Source organism: Dreissena polymorpha, chromosome 4 (assembly GCF_020536995.1).
Source record: "Dreissena polymorpha isolate Duluth1 chromosome 4, UMN_Dpol_1.0, whole genome shotgun sequence".
NCBI classification, from domain to species: Eukaryota; Metazoa; Mollusca; class Bivalvia; order Myida; family Dreissenidae; genus Dreissena; species Dreissena polymorpha.
In genome coordinates, this window is record NC_068358.1 from 106,057,103 (window position 1) to 106,084,588 (window position 27,486).

Sequence of the window (27,486 nt, forward strand, 5' to 3'; positions counted from 1 at the left end):
GGGTTGGTATTCCCCTTCCTTATGAAAAATCCTATCAGGGCCCTCAATCTGTCAAATCCACGGCCGAAATTCGGCCGCATTCCCCCCCCCCCCTGAAAAGTATACTTTTTCCCCTTTTTGGGAGAAAAATTCCCCCTAAAAAAAAGATAGATGTGTCTCATGATTATTATATCTCAATTTTATTTTAATTTAATCTTGTCAAACATAATTTATTATAAAAAAAGCAATGAATATAGTGCAAACCTGTACAAATGTTATAATTAGAGAGTAAGTAAAAAATCCCCCCAAAAAGAAAACGCGGCGAAAATTCCCCCTGCTATGGGTAGCGACCCGCTTCCCCTAAAATGGACTGAGGGCCCTGCCTATCAATAAAGGGTACACTTCTTAACTGACCAAGCCATCCTGACAAAATGTATGTAACAACTGTATAAATAATATACACTTGATGTTAATATAATAATAAAAATTGAATTCCAAACAACAACACAGGCGGGAAAAACTCTCAATTACAATCAATTAAGGATCCAAACATTTAAAGCTGATCCAAACAAAATATGGAAGTGAACAGCCACAATTTGAAACAAAACATTTTAGTTACATGATATTTCACACAATAGTTAATTTACTAACAGCTAATTGCAGACATAATATTTAACAAGCAATGTGTTTGTGAAACATAATGTCCCCATATATTTGACCTTTGACCTTGAAGGATGACCATGACCTTCACCTTTCACCACTCAAAATGTACAGATCCATGAGATACACATGCATGCAAAATATCAAGTTGCAATCTTCAATGTTGCAAAAGTAGGCATTAAATAAGCGATTTTGACCCATATATTTGTCCTTTGACCTTGACTGCCAAATATTAATTAGCTAGCTTCATTATGGCAAATGTAAATGTTTGACGCAAACACACAAACAAACAAACAAAAAAACAGACAGGTCAACAACAATATGTCCCCCACTAAAGTGGTGGGGGACATAAACAAATAAATGAGAATATTTATTTACTTGCATACCAAGTAGATACTGACATAATATATGCATGCACCCTCGGTAGTAAGATGATTTTTATATGAAATTCCATGCAATAGCTACAATGTACTCATAAACCGCACACATAATTCCTTTAATTTGAATTAATTAAAGGGGCATAAATAAGGAGTTACCTAGTATGCCCAAAAAATTTGAACAATCAACATGGTGACACATTTATTTAAAATTTCAAGAAATTGCATGAAATAGTTGCTGAAAAACAGGTCCAGATGGAAAAATGTGACAGACAGAAGTATGGAATGACAAACTTATTTTTTTTTTCCCTCCGCCTCAGAGAAATTAACTCACCTTCACTTTATTATAACACATTTTATTATGGTATATATAATTACTTACTGCATATTTTGAAACCTGATAAACAAATTACCTTTATTTAGTTGTTATGGATTCGTTAAACTTTGATGACCTTGATTTAATTCTAAATTATTTTGCGAATTATTTTCTACATCATTCATTGATAAAAAGCATCAAAGAACCAGTATGACATCAAGTACATTGCTGCCAGTGAAAAGGTGACAAGCTAATATAAATACACTAAAATTAATTTCCCTAAAACATTATGTTTACAAGCAATTATACAATATGTCATTAAAATACTATTGTTTGTTTCTTTGCATTTATACACATGACATCAAGGTTTATTGCATTTCCTTGAGATTGTGTTTCATATGTGAATTTCTTATCAAATTATGTAAACTGTTCTGAACTTTTTTCAAAATAATAAGCTTTGCCAAAAATTACTTGAGATTTCCTTTTTTCTATAGATTTTGAGTAGCATGTAGTGTTAGCATACTAAGAATTATTTCATGATATTTCAGACTAAAGTTTCTGAATGAAAGCTCCGAATAAACAACATACCTCAATTTGAATCAAATAAAAGGTCAAACCTCTGTGGTTATGTTGTAGATCCCTACATAATTTAATTGATATGTGTGACCAAGCTGTATACAAACTTCTTGATAGTTTAATAACATTTCATTGACAATTATGGATAAGCATATCTGGACAAGCAAAAGAGTGAATGAAGGACGGAGAGCAAAATAGACTGACAAGGGCAAAACAAGACCCGGCTTTCTGTTGGGAATCAATATCATTCTTACTGACAACAATACCAGATATGAGGTGTAAAGGATGATTAAGGATAAACATAGTTTCCTATAAATATGAGATCCATCCGTAGATAACGACAATTACTTGGACAGCACTTACATGTTTTGATGGGAGGGTAAAGCTAAATACATCCCTCTTTGATAAGTAAACAGGTAATGTCTGCCACAAACCTTTGATGTACTCCTAAAAAAATTACATGTTTCAAGTAAAAAGTCCAACATAAGTTAATAAGTGTGATGCATATAGATGCAAACACTTCTCTGCAGAAGTGCATAAATGTTAACACTGACTCTTTCCTAAAATATTTCTTGCAAAAATTTAACAATCCAAGAATAAACCAAATGTATACCGATACCACAATTAACCTAAAAGATACATCGATGAACCTCTAAATATATGCTTTGCATTATGGTACACAAGAGGTTTATCAATTTAGAAAAGCTACAACTGAAATTACCATAAGACTGAAGAATGATTTGTTAGCAAGGATACTCTTTTAACAGTAACTCTGATTGCGATTGTTTAATCAAGTGTTATTGACTTACTAACAAACAGTGTTTTCTCAAACCCTTATCACTCTAAGTCTGTTGCCTAAGATAATTCACTGCTCTTTGATCGGATAACTTTTTCTGCATTTTGGATCCATTTACGTTTACAATTAATTCACATAAATAGAGTACCCTGGCTGTTGCCACATGATCGACTACTGGGTCAGTGTCTCCCCCTTCCAACTCCATGGCAGAGGCAGGGGTGTTTGCCAGCTGGTCCGAGTTCTGCAAAATGATCATGATATACCCATATTTACTTCCTTTATGTTTTTGTATTCCCATTTTCTCTACCGGAAATGACAGCTGCAATCTCATTCCTAATCTGCTTATTCACTCATGTAATCCTAGTATTTTAAGTTTGAAAATGGAATATCATGTGAATGGATCTCAAATGAGAAAGGACTAATAGAAAAGCAAGAATTGAAATTACCATAACACAGATGAAATATTTGTTATCAAGGACACGTTTTTAACAGTGACTCTTATTGCTTTTGCTAAGAGATTGTATAAGCAAGTGTTTCTTACTGACTAGACAGTGTTTCCTCAAACCCTTTTCATTCTGAGTCCTTTGCCTAAGATATTCCACTGCTCTTTCATCGGATAACTTTTTCTGCATTTTTTAAACATATTTATTTTTATAATTAATTCACATCAATATAGTAAGGTGACTGTTACCTTATGCTCGACTGATGGGCTACTTGCTATCTCTTCTAGAAAAGTAAGTTAACAATTTGAATAAATAAATATGCTTTAAAAGTATTTGCAGCAATAAAGTTAGTCATTCATGTGTCCAAACATATTATTTCTATGGCTTTTCAAACAAGGCATGCAAACAAGGGCTGTTTGTAAAACACGCATGCCCCTCAAATGGGCTGTCAGTTATAGTGGCAGCCATTGTGTGAATATGTTAGAAACTATTTTACTGCTTCAGGTCAATGTGACCTTGACCTAGTGACCTGAAAATCAACAGGGGTTATCTGCCAATAATGATCAATTTTCCTATGAAGTTACATGATCCTTGGCCTAAGCATTCTTGAGTTATCATCCGGAAACAATTTTACTGTTTCTAGTCAATGTGACTTTGACCTTTGAAGAAGTGACCTGAAAATCAATAGGGGACATGTGCCAGTCATAATCATTGTACCAATAATGTTTCATGATCCTAGGTTTACGCGTTATTTAGTTAACATCCGGAAACCATTTGGTGGACGGACCGACCGACGGACCTACATGCGCAAAACAGTATAACCCCTGGGGGCATCCAAAGTGCAATATACATTCATTTACATATACATGTATACATGTTCACACTGAACATGCAAACCAGCAGATTCTGTAGTGTTGAGTTCGAATTCCACAGGGACAGTATTGGAATTTTGTGTGTGTGTTTCATTTCTTTGACTTAACAATTTCATCAATTATCATAAGTGCATAGCAAAACACTTAAGTAAATTTTAGTCTTGACTCTTGATGATTTACATTTTACTTCATTTTTAGTTAAAGTGCCCTGGGATTTTTTTTAATACTTATTAAAACACCTATCTTACAGGATTTTTATTATAATGGGGTATCATTTTAAATAAATCATTTTAAATAAATCATTAGGTAAATTAAATACCCTTTAATAGTTTTATTTATTTCTGACAATTAGATCCCCTATTTGCCATTGACATGCTCCTTTACTCAGGACTTACCAACAGACAAACCCAGAGAGATCATAAGAATACACAGCAAAGTCAAAATAAAATAAAAAATATAATCATATTGCAATGATTTGTTTCTTATTTGTAAAGCCATTTTCTATCATTTTCCTTATTGAACATTTTTTTTTCATAATCCAGTAAAAAAAGCAATGGAAAGTAATTCACTTAAGAAGCATAAAAAGAACTTTTCTGGATAAACACACTGATCAGTTATAATAACGGTTTGCTTTTTTTGGTTTTAAATCAAAACATATAAAACATATATAACATTTTGGTGGAAAAGTGATAAATGATAAAATGGTGGAAAAGTGATAAATGATAAAATATATACAGTGTTTCGTTTTTGTTAGAAATGAAATAAAATTATTTACCCCCTTTAGAAAGCAGTCTTCTGGCGATTCGTCTCCGTAGTTTTCTAGTAGTTGTGTTTTGCTGAGCACAAACTCTAGGGATTGATTCTGCAGGTAGCATTCTGCTAACTAAAGTTGTTAATATTATTATATTTACTGAGAGGTAGCATTGGGCAGAAAAAAACACAACTGTTTCAACCAATTAAGTGGGTTTGAAAATTAATTTACCAAGGCAATTTAAGCAATACTTAGGCACGCACAAACATTTTATGAACATACATATTAATTACAAGTTTCATGTAGTTCCATACAATAGTTACTGAGCAACAGCTATGGAAAGCAAAAAAAAGTTATGAAATTCCTTACTTTCAATCAATGAAGAGGATAACTATGGCTTTACCAAGTTGATGCAGATTCCTAACGTTCAATCAATGAAGAGGATAACTATGGCTTACCAAGTTGATGCAGATAAATTTTATGCGTGTACCAATGCAACATGATAATAGAAAATAATTTTTAAGGTTCATTACAAGAAAAAGTTAAGAAACAGCTGTGGACAGAAAAGTGTCACAGATGGACAAAAAGACAAACAACGCTTAAAGAAAAAAAAATCATTGGGAAGTACAAATAACAGATTCCATTACCTTTAAAACGTAGACACCGCAAGATATTGAATCTGACTGTTTTGCATGACGTGGGCAGAGTATGTTCCAATGTATTGGTCCGCCCATATCAATGTTGGATAAGCGCCGAATGTGCACAAATTTACTGTTCAAAAGCAAAAAGTAAAAAAACAACATCATCAAATCACCATAAATGATACAGTATGAGTACAAATATTATTTGCTAATTTTTTGGAATTGAAATTCCCTAACTGGTAATGGAGACATATTTTTTGCGCTGTCCAGAATGATGTCAGGATGTCTGGTTAGATGTTCCTTGCATCTTGTCAGCACTTATTCTCATAACACACTTAAAGGATTAAAAAGAAACTTAGAAGGAGTGTTCATTTAATACCAAGCCTTGGTTTGCATATTGGCAGATTTGTCAATTAAGTCAAGTTCACAAGGTTAAAAACATAATTACCTTGCCAGTGCTTCTTTGCATAAATCAATGAAGGATTTTAATGTTACTTGGTCAGATTGATTAATAGCTAGCTTGGTTCTGCATACTGTGAGGATTTTTATTTGGGTCAAGGTTAGAAGGTTAAAACATGGATTTCTTGTACTTCAAACAAGAGCAAACAAATCATAAAGTAAAGAAATGTTTCCCTTGTCCACGCCTCTTCTCGTAAACAAACCAATGCAGGAATATTCATGAAACTTGCTAAGTGCTAGTACTAAGCCTAAATGTAAATTATCAGGATTTTTAGTTAGGTTAATGTCAGGGTCACATGGTTGACCTTTGACCTTAAACGATGACCTTGACCTTTCACCACTCAAAATGTGCATCTCCATGAGATACACATGCATGCATGCACAATATCAAGCTGCTATCTTCAATATTGCAAAAGTTATGGCAAATTTTAAAGTTTAACGCAAACATACATTCAAACAAACCTACAGACAGATAGACCTACAGACAGGGAAGAAACAATATGTCCCCCACTATAGTGGTGGGGGACATAAAAAAGTTCTTGGTAACAATTATTCCCATAAACCACTGAAAGGTGTCAATCAAACTTAGAAGGAATTACGCTAATGCTACATATTGTCAGGAAGTCTAATTTCGGTAACGGACATGACACCAAAACCTCCACAATCTGATCAGTGTAAACTTTTTATATAAATGATGATTATTTGCAAGTTAAATATTTACATAGCATTTTACAGTCTGTGATATTTTCTAATTTAGTATATGAAGTTAAATGTATCTAATCTGTTTAATCAAATAATGTACACATTTACATCCATTGTTGCAGGATCTGTTGCTGGGAAACATTCTGCTCCCCCATCGGATTTATGTACAATACTTTGTTGTCTTTTGGTTGCACAACCTGAAGAAAATAAAAGAGGCCCCCAGAGGGCCTTGGGGTGCTCATCTGAATAATATGCGATCTTTATAATTAGTCCCACTGGCAGGAATCTTGAAAATTTAACCTATTTAGAAGAATTTTAAAGTTTTTTTCTATGTACATATATAACAATAATTTGACTGCTCCAGGTTGGGGATATTTTTTTGAACAAGAAAAATTAATTTAGCAATCAAGATGAAAATACTATAAATTGTTCATGCCAAAAACCTATTATCTATGCCTTATGTTTTCAGAGGCTTTTTTAAGTTTTTACTAACTACATACTTTCTTGTATGAACACAATGGCCCAGCAGGACAGGGCAAATTTTAACCTGTGTGCCTAAATTTGAACAATATTGGCAGATGTCCACTTGGCAATGTTGTATGCAAAATATTTATCCTATATGCCTTGTGGATTAAGAGAAGACTATTTGTGAAGTTTTTTTAGTATATACATGTAGGGAAAACATATTGGGCCCCAGGGTGGGCCTAACTTTTGGCCCCAAGCCTGTTATCTCAACAATCTTTGTAGAAGCCCACTATATGAATGCCAAAAATGTAAGCTCTATGCCATGTGTTTTGAGTGAAGATTTTTGAAGGGTTTACTGTTCACATAGAGAAAAAACAGATTCATCACAGGACAGGGCAAATTTTGGCCCCAGCTCTGTTATGGAATCAATTTTTGTAGAGGCCCAGTAGACAATGTTTCATGCCATTTATACATGTATCCAAGTTAAAAATTGGACAACCGTGATATTTCGCAAGTAACTTGACAATCATTTTCACTTACTATAAGAGACCAGTGGAATCCACCCTCATTGACTGCTCCAACCAGATGATCATACTCCAGTATCTGCACCTTTGCATAGAAAATAGTACACTTAAGACAAGAGCAACGCTCGGCGGCAGGTTCAGTCTTGAATAAATGAAAGCTTGTCAGAATTATTTTTAAATCACAAAGACCTTGACCTTTGACCTAGTGACCTTAAAATTGAGTGTGGTGTGTAGAACACATCAAAGTGCATCTACATATAAAGTTTCAAAGTTGTAAGTGAAGCACTTTCATTTTAGAGCCAAAGTAAAGGTTTTAGCACGACACAGACGTCGGACAGCACGAGCTGGCTATGACAATACCTCGAGTTTTCTCTGAAAACAACCGAACTAATAATACTCAATCAAGTTATTCTTGAAAATAACAATATAGACTTCTTTTTATCAATGCTTTATATACTTTTATTCATTGAGACCATCAAACAATTCCTAATAAATACCAAGTAAATGCACAGATTTAACATGAACCTTCATGCAGTGATGACCATATTTCATAATATTTAAAAATATTTCAATGCTTAAAAGTTTTTACATGTTCCAGCAACTGTCACAAAATCTCAGCACTTTAATTTCAGGTGAGCTAAAATATAGTTTCCATCATATTGGTCAATGCAAAGGGTTATTTCTTAATAACGTTAATGTGCTGTCATTTTAATGTAAATGTTTAAATGTTCACGGAAATGCCTCAAAGTTAAGGTATTAAGATTTTATTATTGAACATGCTACATACCTCGCTTAAATACCTGTGTTTATCAGGGTCTTGTCCCAAAAATATGGCAGTCCATACTGTACTTGCTACATGGAGATCACTGCCATCCAAAGGCAAACACAGCAGATGTAAAAATGCATCCATTATCTAAAATTAAGTATTTAAGACATGCCATAATTAAACAATCATTTTAACACATGAAGTCAGAACAACCAGATATACTGTTATCATGACAACAAAGTTTGTGTGTTCATTGAAATGTTTTCCATTTATGTGTTGGCATTGTATATTTGTTTATATGTTTTTAATTAATTGGTTATTAAAATATATTCAATAAACTCAAGCCAAGCCATCAATTTCTCTGTTCAAGTTAGAAACAAGTACACATCAGTGAACAATGAAATAATAATAAGAATACCATGAACAATTTAGAAGCAAGACATGGATTAAATAATCATTGGTGCAACTATCTGTGTAAACAACAAACTATAAAACACCATTTACTCTACATTATTAGAAGAAGACTATTATTTTCTGAATGCAAAATTAAATATATAAGGAAAATAAATATTATAGGTATTAATGTTCAAACAGGTCACACAATTTTACGGCAGTTAAATTGTAAGAACATTTGGTTTGATAAAAAGGTCACGAGGTCCGGTAATATTAGAATCATTTCCAAATTTGCCAAATTATTATCGGAAAAATCCGAGGACCGACGGTATTTCGGAAAGACTGCAATAGCAGAAACAACACCATTTAAACCCATTATGTCTTTCGCGTCTCTGTTCTTAACGATCAATGGCACTGACATCTTCATATAAATATTTGATGCAAATGTGCCAAAAATATACATATGTGGTATGTAATTTGCAAAAGTAGCATGATTTTGATGTAAGTGGGAAAAGATTGAAGTGATAGAAAGTCCTGAATTATTTTTGATGTAGGAGGAACCTAGTCATGGTATTCAGGAGCGATTGTGTTAAAAAATTATGCAAGAAACATGTAAATAATGATTTCAAGATAAATGAGATTTTCAAGTCTGCTTGCAAATATTTAGCAAAGGCAAATTGACAGACAATACTTCAGTATGTTTTTTGGTAAACGTACAGCTTAATTAAAAAATGTTCACATAGTCAGTATAGTGAATCGATATGCATGACAATGTTCTGTGCAAGTGAATTTCATATAAACTTAGCCTAAGTCTTAAGCATGATTACTGTGTTCTAGAGCTTTACATTTGTTGGTCATGTCGATGTAATGTTTTAAATCTATAGCCAGTGGCCAAGGTTAACGATTCCGACAACACTTATTTGCATGTACATGTAACCCTTTTGGCTTTATCATCGTGAACTCACTTTTGAAGCGAGTCAACAGCATCTTGAAACCCATAGAGAAAGTGTAAACAATAAGCTAGGTGCGGTATTTAACAGGCACAAAAATTCGATTCGAAATATTAAAACATCTGTAGACTGGGGTGACCCACGTCTTGCCAAAATAAGGGCACCATATAACACACTATGCATCTGCGGAAGTGCAGGTCAACAGAACAGGAACTTCAAAATGCTGGAGGGGTGTAAACAATAAGCAAGGTGCAGCATTTAACAGGCACATATCTTCGAATACCAAAATGGCCATAAAAAAACACTGGAATCGCACTGTTAAAATACCTGTAGACTTCGGTGACCCACGTCTTGCCAAAAAAAAAAGTTCGCACGTTTTATTTCTTCCTCTTTGATGTAATTGTCGGCGTCAATAAAAGAGTGAAACTTTAACACCGCCATTTTTTACAACAGACTAAGTTATCTTCCTTCGTGGGCGGAGTTAACACCGCACTACTTTTGAGAATACTCTTTGGCTGATTAATTTATTTGGAAAACAACGTTACCGGTAATTATTTGATAAAAATCAAACCTTGCATGATGAAGAAATCTACTGCGAAAAATGCAAGATTAAACCGTCTGCTGACAAGTTGACAGTAGTCTTCAATGTACACTACCCATAATTCAACAAAAAGGTCAAAAGTCACTTCCTTTAAATATGGCGTCTCTCCAAACATGTGATTGTAATCACCAACAAAAATGGATTTTACATGGATATGAACCGTACAAATGGTAAATTAAGCATAGTAGATATTGATAATAAGATGTTTAGTTTTATATGCAATAAGAAATTGCACTTGACATAGAGTTAAAATGTAAAACATGGTCATAAAAACAAACATGTACTCGTGACCTTTTTAATAAAAATGTCAAGCATGGGGTCATGACATTATCTTAAACGCTTACAGACCAATTGCCAAACACGTTACCGACTTTTAACCGCCGCCATGCGGTTAGAGCTCGGATAATGGGTTTGAGCGAGTTAAACTTATCGTATTGCCAGGTATTTGGGCATGTAATAATTCTTGATCTTTCGAGGGTACCGATGAAAGACCAAACATGTCTTTCTTATGAGTGGTTATGGTAACCACGAGTGAACCTTTTCTATAGCCATGAGTGAAGTTAATATTCGATCATATGCCAAAACGGCAATTTTTTAGGCTATGCTTTATTATAATCAATAGGTAAACAAACGCTAACAAAAGCGTCGACGACTTACGTTTGTGCATGATTACGTCATCAAAATATGTGCCAAACATCGTCATCTATAACTATTAGTCGGAAAAAAGTCAAATTATTTGCGTCTATTTTAGCTGAAAGATAGTGTTGCTGAATTCTGTGCTTGGTTTATGGTGAGAAGACTGTTGCAAATATTCTACACACTTCTTTAGTTGTCAGGAAAAAGGAACTGACACTGAAAGACCGATGTTATCGTGTTATTGATTGTAAGATTTTGTAATTTTATTTCAAAAGGAACATATAAAAAACCGAATTTTCACCCAAACAATTATTTTGTCCATTGAAAAGCATATAATATTGGTGACATATCGGAAGTACTTTAATGATGTTGAATTCAAATTGAATACTATATGGTGTGCATTTTTATATTTGAATTAATTAAAATGTTCTATTAAAAGGCAGTACAGTCTTTAACGAATGGTCTTGATATTTACGCATTTCCAGACCATAAATGACATACTGAAGAACTTCACAGGTTTTACAAAATGTTCCTTCTATATATGTGAGAATCACATGTTTTATGTCATGTGCTCAAACCATTAGAGACAACATTAAATGTTTATAATAAGTGTTATCAGATAAATATTTCCTTTCATGTTTTAAAAGTATGTTTAAATGTTTTCATTTCTGCCTCATAACGGAGGCAAGATATGAAGACATTTCACGTGGGATTATCAATCGTTGAGGCTTACAGCGCCCTTTCATCATTTAATAATCATCAATTACTTAATATAATTTATCATTACTCAGTTAGCTATAAATACGTTCACATATCACGAGTGATATGGTGTGTCAGGGTGTAAGTTCATTCGTTTGGTTGAAGCATTTTGATGAAATGAATATAACAGGAAACGCCACGGAGGGTATCAGCTACTATAACCAGTTATATACAATGTACACAATGTTAAACCTTCTCTCAATACCGATGGTAGCGTCGTCGATTTTCGGCAATTTGCTTATTATAATAGTAGTTGCGAGAGATAAAGTAACTACAACTGGTATTTGTTTGGAATACTTACTGGAGAAGATTTGTTAGTGACATTTGTGGGTCCGGTCATGAACATCATTACTCATTTTAGTTCCGCGGCGGATACCTATATTAATGGTAATGCGCTCATATATTTTGAGTTCTTATTAATTACTAGTGTGGCACTGTCGTTGTGGACACTGGTTTGCATAACTACAGAGCGATTGTTGTGTATAACGATGCCGTTCAATGTGAAAAGGGTGATGACGGTGCCAAGGGTGATACTAACAGAGATCGCGATATCTAAAGGGTGATGACGGTGCCAAGGGTGATACTAACCGAGATCGCGATATCTATCGCTGTAAGGGTGATGACGGTGCCAAGGGTGATACTAACAGAGATCGCGATATCTATCGCTGTAAGGGTGATGACGGTGCCAAGGGTGATACTAACAGAGATCGCGATATCTATCGCTGTAAGGGTGATGACGGTGCCAAGGGTGATACTAACAGAGATCGCGATATCTATCGCTGTAAGGGTGATGACGGTGCCAAGGGTGATACTAACAGAGATCGCGATATCTATCGCTGTAAGGGTGATGACGGTGCCAAGGGTGATACTAACAGAGATCGCGATATCTATCGCTGTAAGGGTGATGACGGTGCCAAGGGTGATACTAACAGAGATCGCGATATCTATCGCTGTTGCGCTTGTACAATTCTTGCGACATTTTGTCGCAGTCGGAGTCGTGAGAGTTCAAGATGTTATGTAAATGGCTCCAATAAGTAGCATGTGGGAGACATTCTTTGTATATTCTGACTGGATATGTTTTACAGGAATCCCATTTATTGTCATAAGTACAGCGAGTGTAGTAATATGGATTAAACTTCGCACATCGTTTGGACAGAAACAAAATAAATCCTCCAGATTTCGTTCGGTGACTACAAATCTTCTAGTGGCCAATGTTCTATTTCTTTTAACAAATATTCCTTTCAAGTAAGTCAATGGGATTTTTCATTTCAATTTCGGTAGTCTTTCGTTAAATGTGTTTCAACAGGTCACCATCGGACACACAGCTGCAACTATTATGTACCTTAATCACGCTCTCAACTTTTACGTGTATATTCTGAGCGGTCAGAGATTTCGAGACGACGTAAAGAAATTATTCTCGAGCTTGACAATGTGTAAAAAATCAAATACTTTTAATTGCTGATGTTAAGCGTGTTTCCTGTTTTGTAAAAGGCGTAACAGTATGTTTTTAAAAGTTGGCATTACTGACAGACGGTTAGGTTGAGTAAGTTGTTTAAATAACGATTCTAAAACGGGACAACACATATTTTAAATTTTGGAAATAACCTTTAAACCTTTAACATTATTTATAAATACGTTATTTAATAAATCAATAAAAAGACCTTTATGTGACCAAAACAAAAGCATGAAAGTCCTCAAACAAAATTCAACTATTCATATCATAAATAAAAGTTTAGAGGTTTGAATAATTTGTCTAGAGTACGGCTGGTGATGTGAAACAAACCTATTGTGTACGACCTATGTTTTGTTTCCGTAAATGTATTCTCATGGAGTATAAATTAACGTTTATAAAGTATCATCGTCACACTAATATGAGAAGGATTGGAAGTTATGCATGACAATACCACAGTCGATCTTAATCGACCGGTAATAATATATTTGACGTGAAGAAAGATATTAATATCATAAATACAGATAACCAATATTTATTTAGTGTGTTTTTTCAAGAGTGTTGTAAATTCATCAGTAAAAGCGTGTTGTCCATATACAGTTATGAAGTTTGGAAGATGAGTTATGCAGCCTGGTTCTACGTATGAGTAGTAGGAAAGTAGGTATTTCGTCGCCATCTTGGACGCCATCTTTGAGATCCCAACGTTCTGATTGGTTGAAATGGAGTGAGATCGGTCTTCTGATTGGTTGATAGGTTTGGCGGTCTTCTTGGCGGTTTACAACCGTCGGTTTTTGGCGGTTTGATATATGATGAGTAAGAATGTTGGCGGTTTGACGCCATCTTGACGGTTTCACTTCCGTCGGTTTTTAGCGGTTTCGTATGAGTAAGAATGTTGGCGGTTTTGCGGCCATCTTGACGGTCTCCGTCGGTTTGAAATATAATACGTGAGCATTTTAGCGGGCGGTTCGAATAATTGCCGCTATATTGACGAGTTCACTTGTGTCGGTTTTAAATATGATAAGTGAGCATTTTAGCTGTTTTACTACTATCGGTTTAACATTTCATGAGCGAGCATTTTGGCGGTTTGAATGATTGCCGCTATATTGACGATTTAAGTCGGTTTAATGTAGGATGGATCCGCCATATTGATGCGTTATAATAAGATCGTTAAGGTACAAGTATGCACGGTTTAATAGTGTTGTTGGATTAAGTGGTTTATCTTTTCATCCATTTGTGTAATTTTTGTGGACGTTTGCGGGTACAATACGTGCGTGTATTTTCGTATAGAATAATGGCACAGGCACAGTTACTGTTTTCTGAAGATACACTATCTTATTTTAAGCAATATGGTTTTGAAAACATAACCTGGTCACCGGTGTGTAAAGAAATAAGTTGTACACTTGACAATAACTTTACCCTAGTTTTGAAAAAGAGACGATCTCGAGTAAAACTGGTTTTTAAAAAAAAAGGAAAAAACAAGTTGATTTTACCAACAACAATGTTTGAAACGATGTGTAGTTTAAAAGAAAGTGTTGAACTACTGATTTCATTTTTAGAGGGAGAGTCACCATGAATGCATTTCAAGAACTCGAGTTCAAATTTGAACACCTCACATTTTATGAAGATAGACTTAAAACATTTGATCTATGGTTACCTCAAATTCAACCGAACAAGTTTCAGTTATCATCAGCTGGCTTTTATTACACAGGTAAAAACGATACAGTAGAATGTTTTTCGTGTGCAGTACGATTACACCAATGGGGGAAAGAAGATGATCCGTTGGAAGAACACAAACAGCATTCACCAAAATGTTTATTTTTAAAAATAATTGGACTATTAAAAACCAACAAATCAATTGAATCTTCATGGAATCCATGGAAACCATCGGTTCACTCAGACATGCTTCAAAATGGCGGCGTGCATTTTGGCGGTTGCGTGATCTGAAAAATTTGAAAACAAAATTCGTTAGATATAAAGCTATATAAAGAAATCCTCAAGTACTGTGTTTCATTCCCACTTCAACAAGTGACAGAAGCACATAGTGAATATGGCTTGTTCATCATCTCAAGATTTTAAGCTCAGTTGTAAAGATGGACATAGTGTTTTATCATTAAACAATGAAATGGGGAAAGAAGAGAATAACATGACTGAGGGGGTGGAATTTTCATCAACCCCTCAATTAGACATCTCAACTTCAGCGAGTGTCATGATGATGCGTTCCTACTTTGACTTTTTATACGCAAAAGCTTGATGTGAAGTCAAAACAATGACTGTTCGAAAGAACTGTTATGGTTGTCAAACCAATCACCCTTCACAGAAAGAACATGACTGCCTCATGATATGTGATGATGAGGAGTATCAACTTGAGTTTTATTTCGAGGATATGCTGAAAGAAGTCGATGAAAATGCCATAATACGTTCTTGGGAAGAAATGATGGCCATTTCGAATATTACCCCAGAGATGGTTTTCCTTCACAAACGAGTTATAGAGAGCAAAGACTTTCTAGCCATAATGAAAACGGATCAATGGAAAGCCAAGATGAAAAAAATGGTGCTTACAATTACACAAATAGAAGACAGATTGTTTCGCTGTAACTGATTTAAAAACACAGTAATTCAAATTTATTCAGTCAAGGATTGATCTTCTAGTAGAAATGGAGTGTTCAGATAATATTGATGGGAATGTATCTTTTGTGTATGATGTAAACAATGTAAATATTCAGAACGAACTTTTACAAAAAGCAAAAAACGTGAAGTGTAGAACTGTCATGATGAAAAGGATAACTTTACTTACACTTGTTGCTGCTGGTATTATCCCCGGGTATGTTCTTCTAGGCCATGATGTCGTTCAATGCACTCCACAGCAATGGAAGCCTTCTGAAATGAATACAACACCATTGGTTTTATTGTATCGAACGGAACAATTTTCGTTAGAAAATAATGTGTTTTTGTCATTTTGTAAAATAAGCAACCAAACATATATAGACATACGACATTTTGCAAACGGAAATGCTACAGATTTTGGTGTAACCCTTAATATTTCTCAATGTAATACTTTGAAAAGATTGTTACCTTAAATTGTTGACATGTTTTGTAAATGTTTGATATTTTGTAATGTTATTATGTTTATAATATTAACTTTGTATAGTATAAGGGAACATACTGTTTTATTTGATTGCTAATGTAAGGGGGAATACTCCTCCAGTCTTGTTGAATGTAGGGGGGACAATTGAGAGAGTTGAAAAGCACATGTTTGTAAACAAAGAAATATCAGAAAACTCATCAGTGTTTTATCACATTTAACAAATAAAATTATGTACTGAACATGTTTTGTAATGAGATCACTATGTGTATAAAATAAATATTTTATATGCATTGAAGTATTCGTGTTGTTCATTTTTAAAGTTGTTTTCGAATAGTGCACGCTGTCAATGTTTATAAATAAACAAGCAATATTGATTAACCATGGATAAATTACAAAAGGAGCGTATTCTTTCAGAATACTATTTTAATGCTAAGCAACCTGGCAGTTATGTAGGTGCTGTGAAATTACAACACATATTGAGAAAAAAATACCCAGGAGAGTTTACTTTGAATTTTATCAACAACTGGTTGAATAATCAAGATTCCTATGCGTTGCAAAAACAACCCGTTACTTTAAACCAATAACATCTGCTTGGGAAAGCCCTAAAGGCTTTATTTGGTTTACTTTACGAATGTCAGCAGTATGATTTGAAGCCGAAATAAGTTTGTTAAGTTGTTTTATTCTTTTGTTAAGTCTTTTTTTATGTTCTGCCTCTAAAATATTAGAGATGTAATAAATTGAAAAAATATCAAACGCACTTATTCAATGTTTGACGATCGGTGAGAATATGAATGAAAGAGACGTGATCAAACATATCATGAAGCAATAAAAATAAACAGATGATAGTGTCATTTCAATAAATATAATTGGTAATTAGCGAGTTAATCCTAAAAATGTGTGACAAAAAAGCCATGTTGTTGATGTTTAGTAAATTTCGAATCAAAATTAATCTACAGCTTAGGCTTATATCTACAGTCATCGAGAAGCTATAAAGTAAATCAATTTATGTGATATTCTATTTCAATGGTTTTCATTTTTTAATTGCAATCGGGTTAACTTTATATTTAAATGTGTGTGCTTTGAGATAAATTCTGGGTTAAATGATCAGCATGTCTTTTTTCCATGTAAATTCCAGAACAGAACAGAACAGAACTTTATTTAACTCAAGTTACAATTGCAATACATGAGTATACAGAACAATATAGTCATAGACGCATAATTTTCACATTACATGGTTTGGTAAGATCTATTTGGGAAATAACTAACATACATTTTCCTAGGTAATTATTATTTAGGGCATTGGAGACGTGGTGTGTGTCTAGTTGATTATATGACCTGGTAATTGGTCTTTTACCTGGGCGTAATACATTTTAAATGATTAGTAACTTCAAATATTGGAACAGACTATAGGTTATTGACAAGTGCGTGGGAAAGTGATTGACGGGTGTAGTAGACTTGGTCACGTGATTTCATCGGGTCAGAGTAACAGGCGTGAAAGTTTTGTTTACATGTACGATTCACGCTGATTAACTTTGATCATTTACAAAGCAAGTGAAATAATCTAGTGATTTTCATCGGATATATCTTAACATCCAAATGCTTGGTAATTATCTCTCCAAAGCGATGTTCCTAGTTTTAATTGTTTACAGGCCCCATTACAATTTTAAAGTCGATTGATATGTTTGTATTAACTTATGAATAATGTTATGAATTTATTAAATATGAATAATGTTCAGCTAATCGGTAATAAGAAAAATGCATGTACATACTGGATTAAAACATAATTGTTGCAGTATATAAACACGCAAGAGGGAAATGATTTTTGTTTAATGGTTAAAACCTATTTTTATTCAGATATTTACGTTCACATTCATAGTTATTGTTATTGATTTAAAGCTGTGATATCCGATTAGATTTTAAGGTTGTAAGGGAGATAAAATTTCATAAAGTAGAGATGTAACCTTTAAAAGATGTAATGTAATTATTCGACAGTTTCAGTAAGCGATGTTCACAAACAATTCTTTGAAAATTATAAAAACAAAACCAAAATAAGAATAGCGGGTATGAGTTTATTGTTTAGATATACATTCCCACCATAATATGCATTACAATATAAGAATGCTTTCCTGTGTTCAGTCGTGCAATGTTAACACTACTCCGTGTATATACCTAGAATGCAATAAGCTATTCAGTGATTAAAATGTCAAAAGTTTTTTTTCTCTTTATAAAGGCATTATGTTTGAGCATTATGTAACTTATGCGCCATTTTTTTTATTTAGTTTTATTGTGAAAAATATGATATTACTAAAAAATAACGAACTCTAAAACTTTATTTGTTAAAGCATAACACGTGGTTTTTTTTTGCACAGTCAATTATTTTCATACAAGTAAATTCTCTTGATAAAAAGCAAAATGAATAAGGGTGATCGAAGATATTTGCAACTGTTAAAATCACAAAACAATTTAAGACACTTAAGGCATGTGTCTTTTGTTTGTTGTGAGGTGACTGAGGTCATAGAAAAAACTAGATAAAATCAGTTTTAAAATTGTATTGTCTGAGTCATATACTCATGATATAAATATTACGCGTGAACAGAAACACAATATGAAACTAGTTGCAAGTACATAGTATTAAACTTATCACCAGAAGATGTCTCTGTTATTAAAGGCAGTGAGGAAAATGACAATGTATGCAAATATTCACCACTTAAAATATAACAAGAGAACTGTGAGCACATTATGTTTAGCAAAACATTTAGGAATTGATAAAAACACCATCACGATTAAACATCAAATGGAACAAACACGTGCGAGATCATATTAAATTTGATAAACAATTATCACATAATTAATATCTAAACAAGTAATGGCTGGTTTTGATAGTTAATATCAAATTAAAATGAAACTATTTTAGATCATTGAAGAAAATAATTACACAAAATAATTACAAGACAAAATTGTATTTGAAATTACTTGAATGAAAAATGTTAAAGCAAAAAGTTTTAATTAAAATTTTCAACATTGTTTAATATAACTCATTAATGCAAAATGGTTTTATGAAAATAATTTTACTAATGAAAATAATTTAAAGAATTTGAATAAAAAACGTAGGTTTATGTATTTAGGAGAAAGTTTTTTAAAATAAGTTTAAGAAATTAATTTACGAGTGAATTTTTTTCTAGAAAAGCAGTGTTTTATGAGAAAGTTTTTGAAAATAAGTTAAAGATCATTTTTTTTTTAAGAATTAAGTTGTATGAAAATGTTATTAAAAAATCTTCGTATTAGCAAAACATTTAGGAATTGATATACACACCACCTCTATAACATAACAAATGGAACAAACACGTGTGAGATAAATATTTGATCAACAATAATCACATGAAGATGAAACTATTTTAGAACATTGAAAAAATGTAAAAAGTTAACAGTTTTAATTAAAATCTTCAATATTTTTAATCATTAAAGCAAAATGGTCTTATAATTTTATGAATTTGGAAAGTTATACACATATGAACATAATTTTTTGAATCTGAGAAGTTATACACATGTTTTTTTTTTTTTTTAAATATAAGAAACTGTTTTTTGAAAATAAGCTTAAGAAATAATTTAGTATAAAAAGTTATTCGGACTTTTTTGAAAATTAGATTAAGAAAAATAAAATAAAATGAGAACACTATGCAATCTATTTTTGAAAATTTGATTTTGGAAAGTAAAAAAAAAAAAAAAAAAAAAAAAAAAAAGTTGAAAGCAAAATATTTTTTTAATGTGAATAATTTAGAAGAATGTTTTTCAAACTAAGTTTAAGAAATTTATTTACAGGTGAACTTTTTTACGTGAATAATTAAGAAGAATGTTTTAGAAACTAAGTTTAAGAAATTTATTTACGAGTGTTTTTATTTTTAGAAAAGCAATGTTTTAGGACAAAGTTGAAGAACTTTTTTAGAATGAAGTTTTATAAAAAACCAAAAAACAAAAAAAAAACAAAAAACTACGAAATAGTTTTAAGAAAAATATTTGTGAAGCAGTTGTTTAAAAAAATATATTTTTGAAGCAGTTGTTTAAAAAACGAAAGTTGTAGAAAATTATTTAGAACATATTGACTCTAACAAAAGTTGAAAAGAAAATAGATCAACAATAATCACATGAAGATAAAACTATTTTAGGACATTGAAGAAAATAATTACAAGACAAAATTGTATTTGAAATTACTTGAATGAAAAATGTTAAAGCAAAAAGTTTAAATTAAAATCTTCACACAAAAAATTAGCATTACTAATTTATGCAAAATGGTTTTATGAAAATTATTTTTAAATATGAAAATAATTTTAAAAAGTTGAAAGCTAAATAGAAAAAGAGTTAAATGGAAAATATTTTTAAGGTGAATGGTTTAGGAAACTTAGTTTAAGAAATTTATTTATGAGTGATTTTATTTTTTTATTTTTTTAAGAAAAGCAATGTTTTAGGAAGAAGTTTTATTTAAAAAAAAAAAGCCTAAGAAATAGTTTTAAGAAATTATTTTTGAATCAGTAGTTTAAAAAAACGAAATTTGTAGAAAATTATTTAGAAAATATTTACTTCAACAAAAGTTCAAAAATAGACCTATAATAATCACAAAGATAAAACTATTTTAGGCCATTGAAGAAAATAATTACAAGACAAAAGTGTATTTGAAATAACCTGAATGAAAAATGTTAAAGCAAAAAGTTTTATTAAAAAATTAAGTATAACTAATTAATACAAAATGATTTTATTCTCTACATACTTATATGTCCGTTTGTTAGTGAACACAGAAAGAAGTTTATAAAAGGATACTACTACTGAAGAACAAATACACTAAAATTCAAAGAATTGTTGACTACAAGAACCTTAAAGGATTTAAAATCTTATACAAATTCATAAAAATATTTTTTCAAACATAAACCCGTTGAATATTTTAGCTTGGTGCATATGTTTATCATCTTTTATTTATTTATTTATTTTTATTTTTTATTTTTTTTTTTACAATTACATTTTATAGGACTTATCCACATCCATAAAAATATTACTTTAAACAGTAACCCGATGATAAGCTTAATTATGTAGAGAACAAAATATTTTTCTTATACAGTCAGTATATTTGGCATTTTGTTTCAATTAATCAATCAATATTTTATAAGATGAATGCATATCTTACATATTAATTGGTATTACTATATCGTAGTAAATGTTGAATACCTTACTTCATTCACTACACATGTTTAAAATATTGTTTATGCATATTTTTTTTCCAATCCGGCAACCATTATCAATACCACAAATTACTTATTTACTCTTAATTGTTGTAATTTATATTTTAAACTTTTCACTAGCCAAATTGTATGCAATGTGCATGTTTGTACCTCAAGTTTAATGTTAACCTTACTTAAATACTCAATGATATATGTTTCTAATCAATGACACTTGAAACTCATCTATACCTTTCACCTTTACAGTTAATAAGACTTCATGTGCCATGTGTACACTTACAAAAATACATGCACAGTATTGTATGTCATGCAATTTCACTACTGTAGGTCAAATTGACACATTTTTATACATTATTATATTATACAGCTACTTGCTGAAACAATAACATAAAGTTTTACTTACGAATCACATGGTCACTGACACAAGTCAAACATGGACATGGTTATCTGGCCTGACAATGTTGTGGATAAACATCGGTCATTGTAACGTGAACGTGTCATTTCATATTTGATCATCATTTCAATACTCCAATTAATCCCAAATGCAATTACCTTAAACAGACAAGTACAGTGCACACATTTTAAATCTCCACATTACTTAAGTTAATATGCAAACTACTAATGAATCACTCTTAGTTGCAATAATCCAACTCCCAGCTATTGACCCTCCGAGCTGTACGTATGTACTCATAAAAGCTCAGAGCATTCAAGAAGAACTAGAATCACTCTCCGCGATTATTCCACAGATAAAAGAGTGAAAACACAAATAAAACGCACATTTCTGACCTAATAACAGGTTTTACACATAGATCAGCGAAGAGCCATAGCTAAAAATAAATTAACCAATCAAATTCAATGGGCTTTAAATAGAGCCAAACGAAAAAACAACAACATAACTATAGTCTGTTTCAGTTACCCAGGTAAACAAACAGGTTATTGAGGCCAAAGGAAATAATGTTTATTTCTTAGGTCAACATCAGCATTCCCCCACTCAATCCAAATGTATGTCCCATATCTTATCTTCATTTCTCTTTCTCTCTTATAATTTCTTAATAATAGTTAACACCATGTCACAATTGTTAATACCTTTTTATAAAAAATGCATTGCCACTGTATACTCATGCGTCACTGTATTTGTGATTTGAGTTTAATAAACGTCATGTTGTTGTTGTTGTTGTATTAAATTTGAATGCCCTGCAACTTTCATTATTGCCGGATCAAGTGGTAGCGGAAAGTCATCATTTCTTTTGAATGTGTTTGAAAATGCGCAATTCATGTTAACGGGGATTTTAAAAAAATCATTTATTGCTTTTCGACAGATCAACCCTTATTTGATAATATGAAAAAGCAAATAGAAACAATTGAATTTCATGAGGGTTTACCAAGCAAAGAAGACATGGATGTGTGGTCAATGGAATCTGACTTCAAAATTTTAGTCAATGGTGATTTAGCTCAAAAAGCATCTGAAAGTGTGGATATAGTCAACTTATTCAAGATCTACAGTCACCATAGAAATTTTTCTGTATTTTTCGTGGTTCAGAATCTTTTTACAGGTGGAAAATATTTTCACACTATAAGTTTAAATAGCCACTATTTTGTCCTGTTCTAAAATTAGATAAACACGATGTTCATGTTAAATATATAACTTACCCCATGCCACATGGTATTATACGCCTGTATGTGGGGTACTAATTTACTTAATTTTTCTATTTCATCCATACTCAACGAAATAAAAAAATTATTGTCCGCAATATGGAATACGTAACCCCCCTAAAGGGAGGTACCCAGATAAAAAAAAAAATCAAAAAAAAAATCAAAAAAAAATCACTGAAGGTCGTTGACGCCTTCACCACTTCACCGCATGTATTGCGTTTTTCTGAAAACATTGTGTGGGAGTGAAATGAGAATTACCGTTTTTACTAAATTTACAGAGCATATTTTACAAATAAGTATGCGCTTAAAAGCTTTAGGTACGATAAGAACCGCAACTCACTCTGCAAGGAACAATTAACTCTGCCTGTCTGCAGCAGACGACAAATGATTCTGCTCTAGCAGTGAGTGTATATACCAGTTTGTAAGACGACATTAGCCAGTCTAGTGTTTATCATTGAAATCTGTACATATTGACTGCTTTCTGGGAAAACGGGGTTTAAAGCACGTCAAATAAGATAAGCCCGTGCACACTGATTAGCCTGTGCAATGCGCACAAGCTAATCAAGGACGATAACAGCAAGCAACTTCAATGCCTTAAGCGCTTTGATTTTTTGTGAGCGAAGCTCACAAATATGATGCATGCCTTAGCTATAATAGGACCAGTAACCCATGACTGCCTGTGTGGATAACTTTAGTTAACTTTAGCAGACAACAAATGCTTAAAGCGTTTGGTTTAACCACCTAATCTGCCTGTTCTCACTGGTACACTACATAGTGTATTTAACAGCTTGTAAGACAACGTTGGTCAGTCTAGTGTTTATCATTGAAATTTGTACATATTGGCTGCTTTCAAGGAAAACGGGGCTTAATGCATGTCAAATAAGATTAGTCTGTACACACTGATTAGAAAAAAACAACAACACACATCTCGACCTGCGTTTTAAGACACCCTCTTTATAAATTTAAATGGGTTGTGGTCTTTTCAACCTGTGATATGAAAAGCTATAACATAATTTTGAAAACTGAGTTGCGTCTAAGATTATACAACAGCGAACACATTCAGATGGGGTGTATAATACATAGGTAAAACCCCTCCCCAACGCCATTGTTTTAAACCACACACGATATTTTTCAACCACTCAACACATGAATTCTACAGGCGGGGATTTACAGTTTAGGTTAATTTACATATGGTTGATAGTGTCATGTAATATGAATCACAAGTCTGAATGTAAAGTTAAAGTTCTTTATTTAAGATAAACAAATAATTTCAAAACCAATGTAAATAACACAAAACGAATATTTCCTAAGAGAAGCCAAGGGTAAAATCTTTCTGTTTGATTGTGTATTTATAGTACCCGTTTCGTACTTAATTACTTCGTAGTGACTCTCGCCGGTCAGGGCGGTTCGCCGCTCTTGGATAGATGACATATTACCCCGACGGATTTTATGCCTTCTATACGCGCAGGTTTCCAATTGAATAGACATCCCCAATTTGTTATCTACACCTAGAATACATCTCGGGAAGCCGCCTCTCCCTGACTAATGTATGTTTAATTGTTTCTATGCATTTAACGTGTAACGATACTTTTAGGTATTATATAGAAGAGACCTAATTGTGTTATGACACGTTAATTACTTTGTTTTCGTTTGGTATCTTAATTACTTATCGGCTTTATTTAGTTATAGAGTTGTTATTTATGATTTTATATATTTCTTGCTTCTGTATTCAGATTATAAAATTATTAATCCTAAAATAATTTTCTAAAGTTACGTCACATACCTCATTTTCATCAAAGAAAGATATTATATAATTTTTAATTTAAAATCTTTAGAAATATCAAACCCTGAATGACAAGGTATCAGTTCAAAAAAATTATGTTATGATGGAAAAAATATTAGATTTTCGATGACAAAATCAATTTATAATAAAGAAATAATAGATGTCAGAGTATGACAAATTTAGTATGATATGTAACAACATAATAAAAAGCATTATTAACAGCATCATGAGCAATGACAAAATTTTCCATGGTAACGTATCAATTTTTAAAAAGTAAACGCTGGCGTCATGATGTAAAAGTGGGGTGGCGGTAGGTATGGGACCCCTCGCCGGTGATGAATCGTCTGGTCGCGCGATTGCTTCCTGTGGCGTCGAAAGGTTCGTTTATCTGCAAAAAAAGAAAAAAGAATACATGTAAAATAAAATGAAACAGTATTGACCTTAACTATGACAGAATATGAAAATTTCATATCATCTACTCAATGTAGGATCATCACAAAGATATTTTCCGTGTAAAATAGGATGAAGCAATATTGAGATTTTAATGACAAAATATGATACTTTTATATTATAAACACAACATCCAGCTATTTTCCCGCATATCGTCAATGCGATAATACAACGTAGACTACTTTTCATGACAAAATATGATAATTTTATATTATATACATAACATCATGCTATTTTCTCTATGATAATTTTATATTATACACACATATATCATTCTATTTTCTCGCATATTGTCAATGTAATAATGTTACGTAGACTATAAATGTGCATCCTATCATTTCCTTGTAGAGTAATCAATGCATTATCATAATCAAGGTTTTTTTATTTTATTTTTATTTTTATGGGATTTTTATTCATTTTATTAATTACAAGTTCAGAAGAGGAGTTCATCTTCCCAGTTTTGAGGCTCACGTGGAGGACTTGCGGGTCGCGGTATCGGTCTGGTCTCCGTTTTTTGACAAAATTTACATGTTTGGGTGGTTTCTTTGAAAATATACGAATCACCACAACTGGCGTGACAACCGGATTGACAACAATCATTAAGATGATATGTGCCCCATAGCTTGTTCCAACAAATGTGACATGTAAAGAGATGACCACTGGGAAGATGTTCAAAATGTAACGACATAGATAAATCCAAAAAATCCAATGCTTTGTCATTCATACCTACGAATTCGGTGATTGGTAAACGTCGCCAAACTTGTGGGAAAGAATTTGAATGGGTCAAACGAAGATAAGCTGTTTGAGCTATGTATGAGTCGATGCCAAAAACGTCTATGATGGATAGACAAAGTTTATAATTTAGAATGTCATCATAGCGGCTGAAATGGTCAAGCATTTGATCAACAAGTACGGGAATGTGGAAATAATCGATGCAAAAAAGTAGGTTAGTAAGGGAGATTTCGTTAGAGAATATCATATATGAGAATACAGAAATTTCCTCATTGTCGCGTACTTTGTCTAATTCATTGAAGGTTTCGAAGAAGAATGCAATTTCGCGTAGATCTTGTTTACTCGAAAGGGGTAATTTAATTTGTATGTCTTGGATTGTCGGGGGGTGAAATCTAAAAAACCGTCGAAGAAAGAGGAATGTAGGGGAAGGAATCCAAAGTACACGACAATTTCGGCGAACATGCTTATACTTCTCTGCACTAAAAATGAACGTTTCGTTGGTAAATTAAATTGGTATCCGGTTCCGGTGGCGGTTGCGATGTCCGTTAAATTTTCTGTGGTGTAGTTGTGCGTCTTTATGTCTGGAAAAAATGAATTGTATTAAATAAACTGTATGATAAAGGTTTGAAATACGCATGCCGTTACATCTTGGTGTTATTATATACGTCAAAATTTGTATCATTTGCTGTCGAGAAGCGTATACAATTATAACCTTTATCAACTATGTACATGTTTGATCGCGAACATTGCGAAGTCTGTAAATGCGCAAATTTATTTAATTTCCGTCGTTACTACGGAATCTGTAACTGTTTTAATTATTATTTTATCTTCTGAAGAATCGATAAATTTCTTGCGAGGATCTTTGTGAATAACCCATGCAGCTAATCATGGTCCATAACAGAACAGAAAAAACAGAAATTTTATTACGACTTGTACATAGAACATCGTCAGTCTTAACCAGTCTTCTGTTCTGTTCTGTTCATTGTTAATTTCTTAATTCTGATGAAGTACAAAACAATGTAAACTTATTTAAGTATTCTGAAATCAATTTACTCAAGACAGTTACTACACATTTAACAAGACGTAACATATATATGCACTAAAAACAATTGTACTGATAATGAATATATATACCTACACCATATTTAATTTGTAAGGTTACTTTTTCTATTTTTATTTTGTCATTTCACTGTTTTTATTTTTATTGTGTCATTTTAATTTTACTATTTTTATGTGTGCGTCTCTAATTCTTTATTTATCTCTTGCTTAAAAGTATGTAAACATCTGACACTTCCTACTTTATGTGTATGTAACTAATTTAACAATTTTCTTTAAATACCAATCCGTGCATAATTCTATATTCGTGTGATACATCATAAACAATTTAAAACTCTTCAAAAATATTCTTTAAAAAATTCATTGTCATGATGTTGTTATAATTT

The 27,486-nt window shown here is 32.4% G+C and overlaps 1 protein-coding gene and 1 long non-coding RNA gene across 2 annotated transcripts; both read right to left on the minus strand.

Annotated features, from left to right (window-relative positions):
* Nucleotides 1-2,532: 2,532 nt before the first annotated feature.
* Nucleotides 2,533-8,606, minus strand: LOC127880155 (uncharacterized). The gene is made up of 6 exons (XM_052427388.1): nucleotides 8,349-8,606; nucleotides 7,578-7,646; nucleotides 6,681-6,769; nucleotides 5,418-5,541; nucleotides 4,795-4,902; nucleotides 2,533-2,945 (listed from the first exon to the last, which is right to left on the minus strand). The coding sequence occupies exons 1-6, from the start codon at nucleotides 8,469-8,471 to the stop codon at nucleotides 2,751-2,753; spliced, it is 708 nt and encodes a 235-aa protein (XP_052283348.1). The 5' UTR covers nucleotides 8,472-8,606; the 3' UTR covers nucleotides 2,533-2,750.
* Nucleotides 8,607-14,915: 6,309 nt separating this feature from the next.
* On the minus strand, nucleotides 14,916-22,268 carry LOC127879700 (uncharacterized). Its single transcript, XR_008049218.1, has 3 exons — nucleotides 21,830-22,268; nucleotides 15,911-15,993; nucleotides 14,916-15,056 (listed from the first exon to the last, which is right to left on the minus strand). It is a non-coding gene; the product is annotated as an uncharacterized LOC127879700 (long non-coding RNA).
* Nucleotides 22,269-27,486: the final 5,218 nt, after the last annotated feature.

Coding starts and splice junctions, on each gene's coding strand:
- LOC127880155 (XM_052427388.1), bottom strand. CDS start 8,471: ATGGATGCATTTTTACATCTGCTGTGTTTGCCTTTGGATGGCAGTGAT. Junction 4,903..5,417: donor GCGGTGTCTACGTTTTAAAG/GTAATGGAATCT, acceptor TAACAACTTTAG/TTAGCAGAATGCTACCTGCA. Junction 2,946..4,794: donor AAGACTGCTTTCTAAAGGGG/GTAAATAATTTT, acceptor ATCATTTTGCAG/AACTCGGACCAGCTGGCAAA.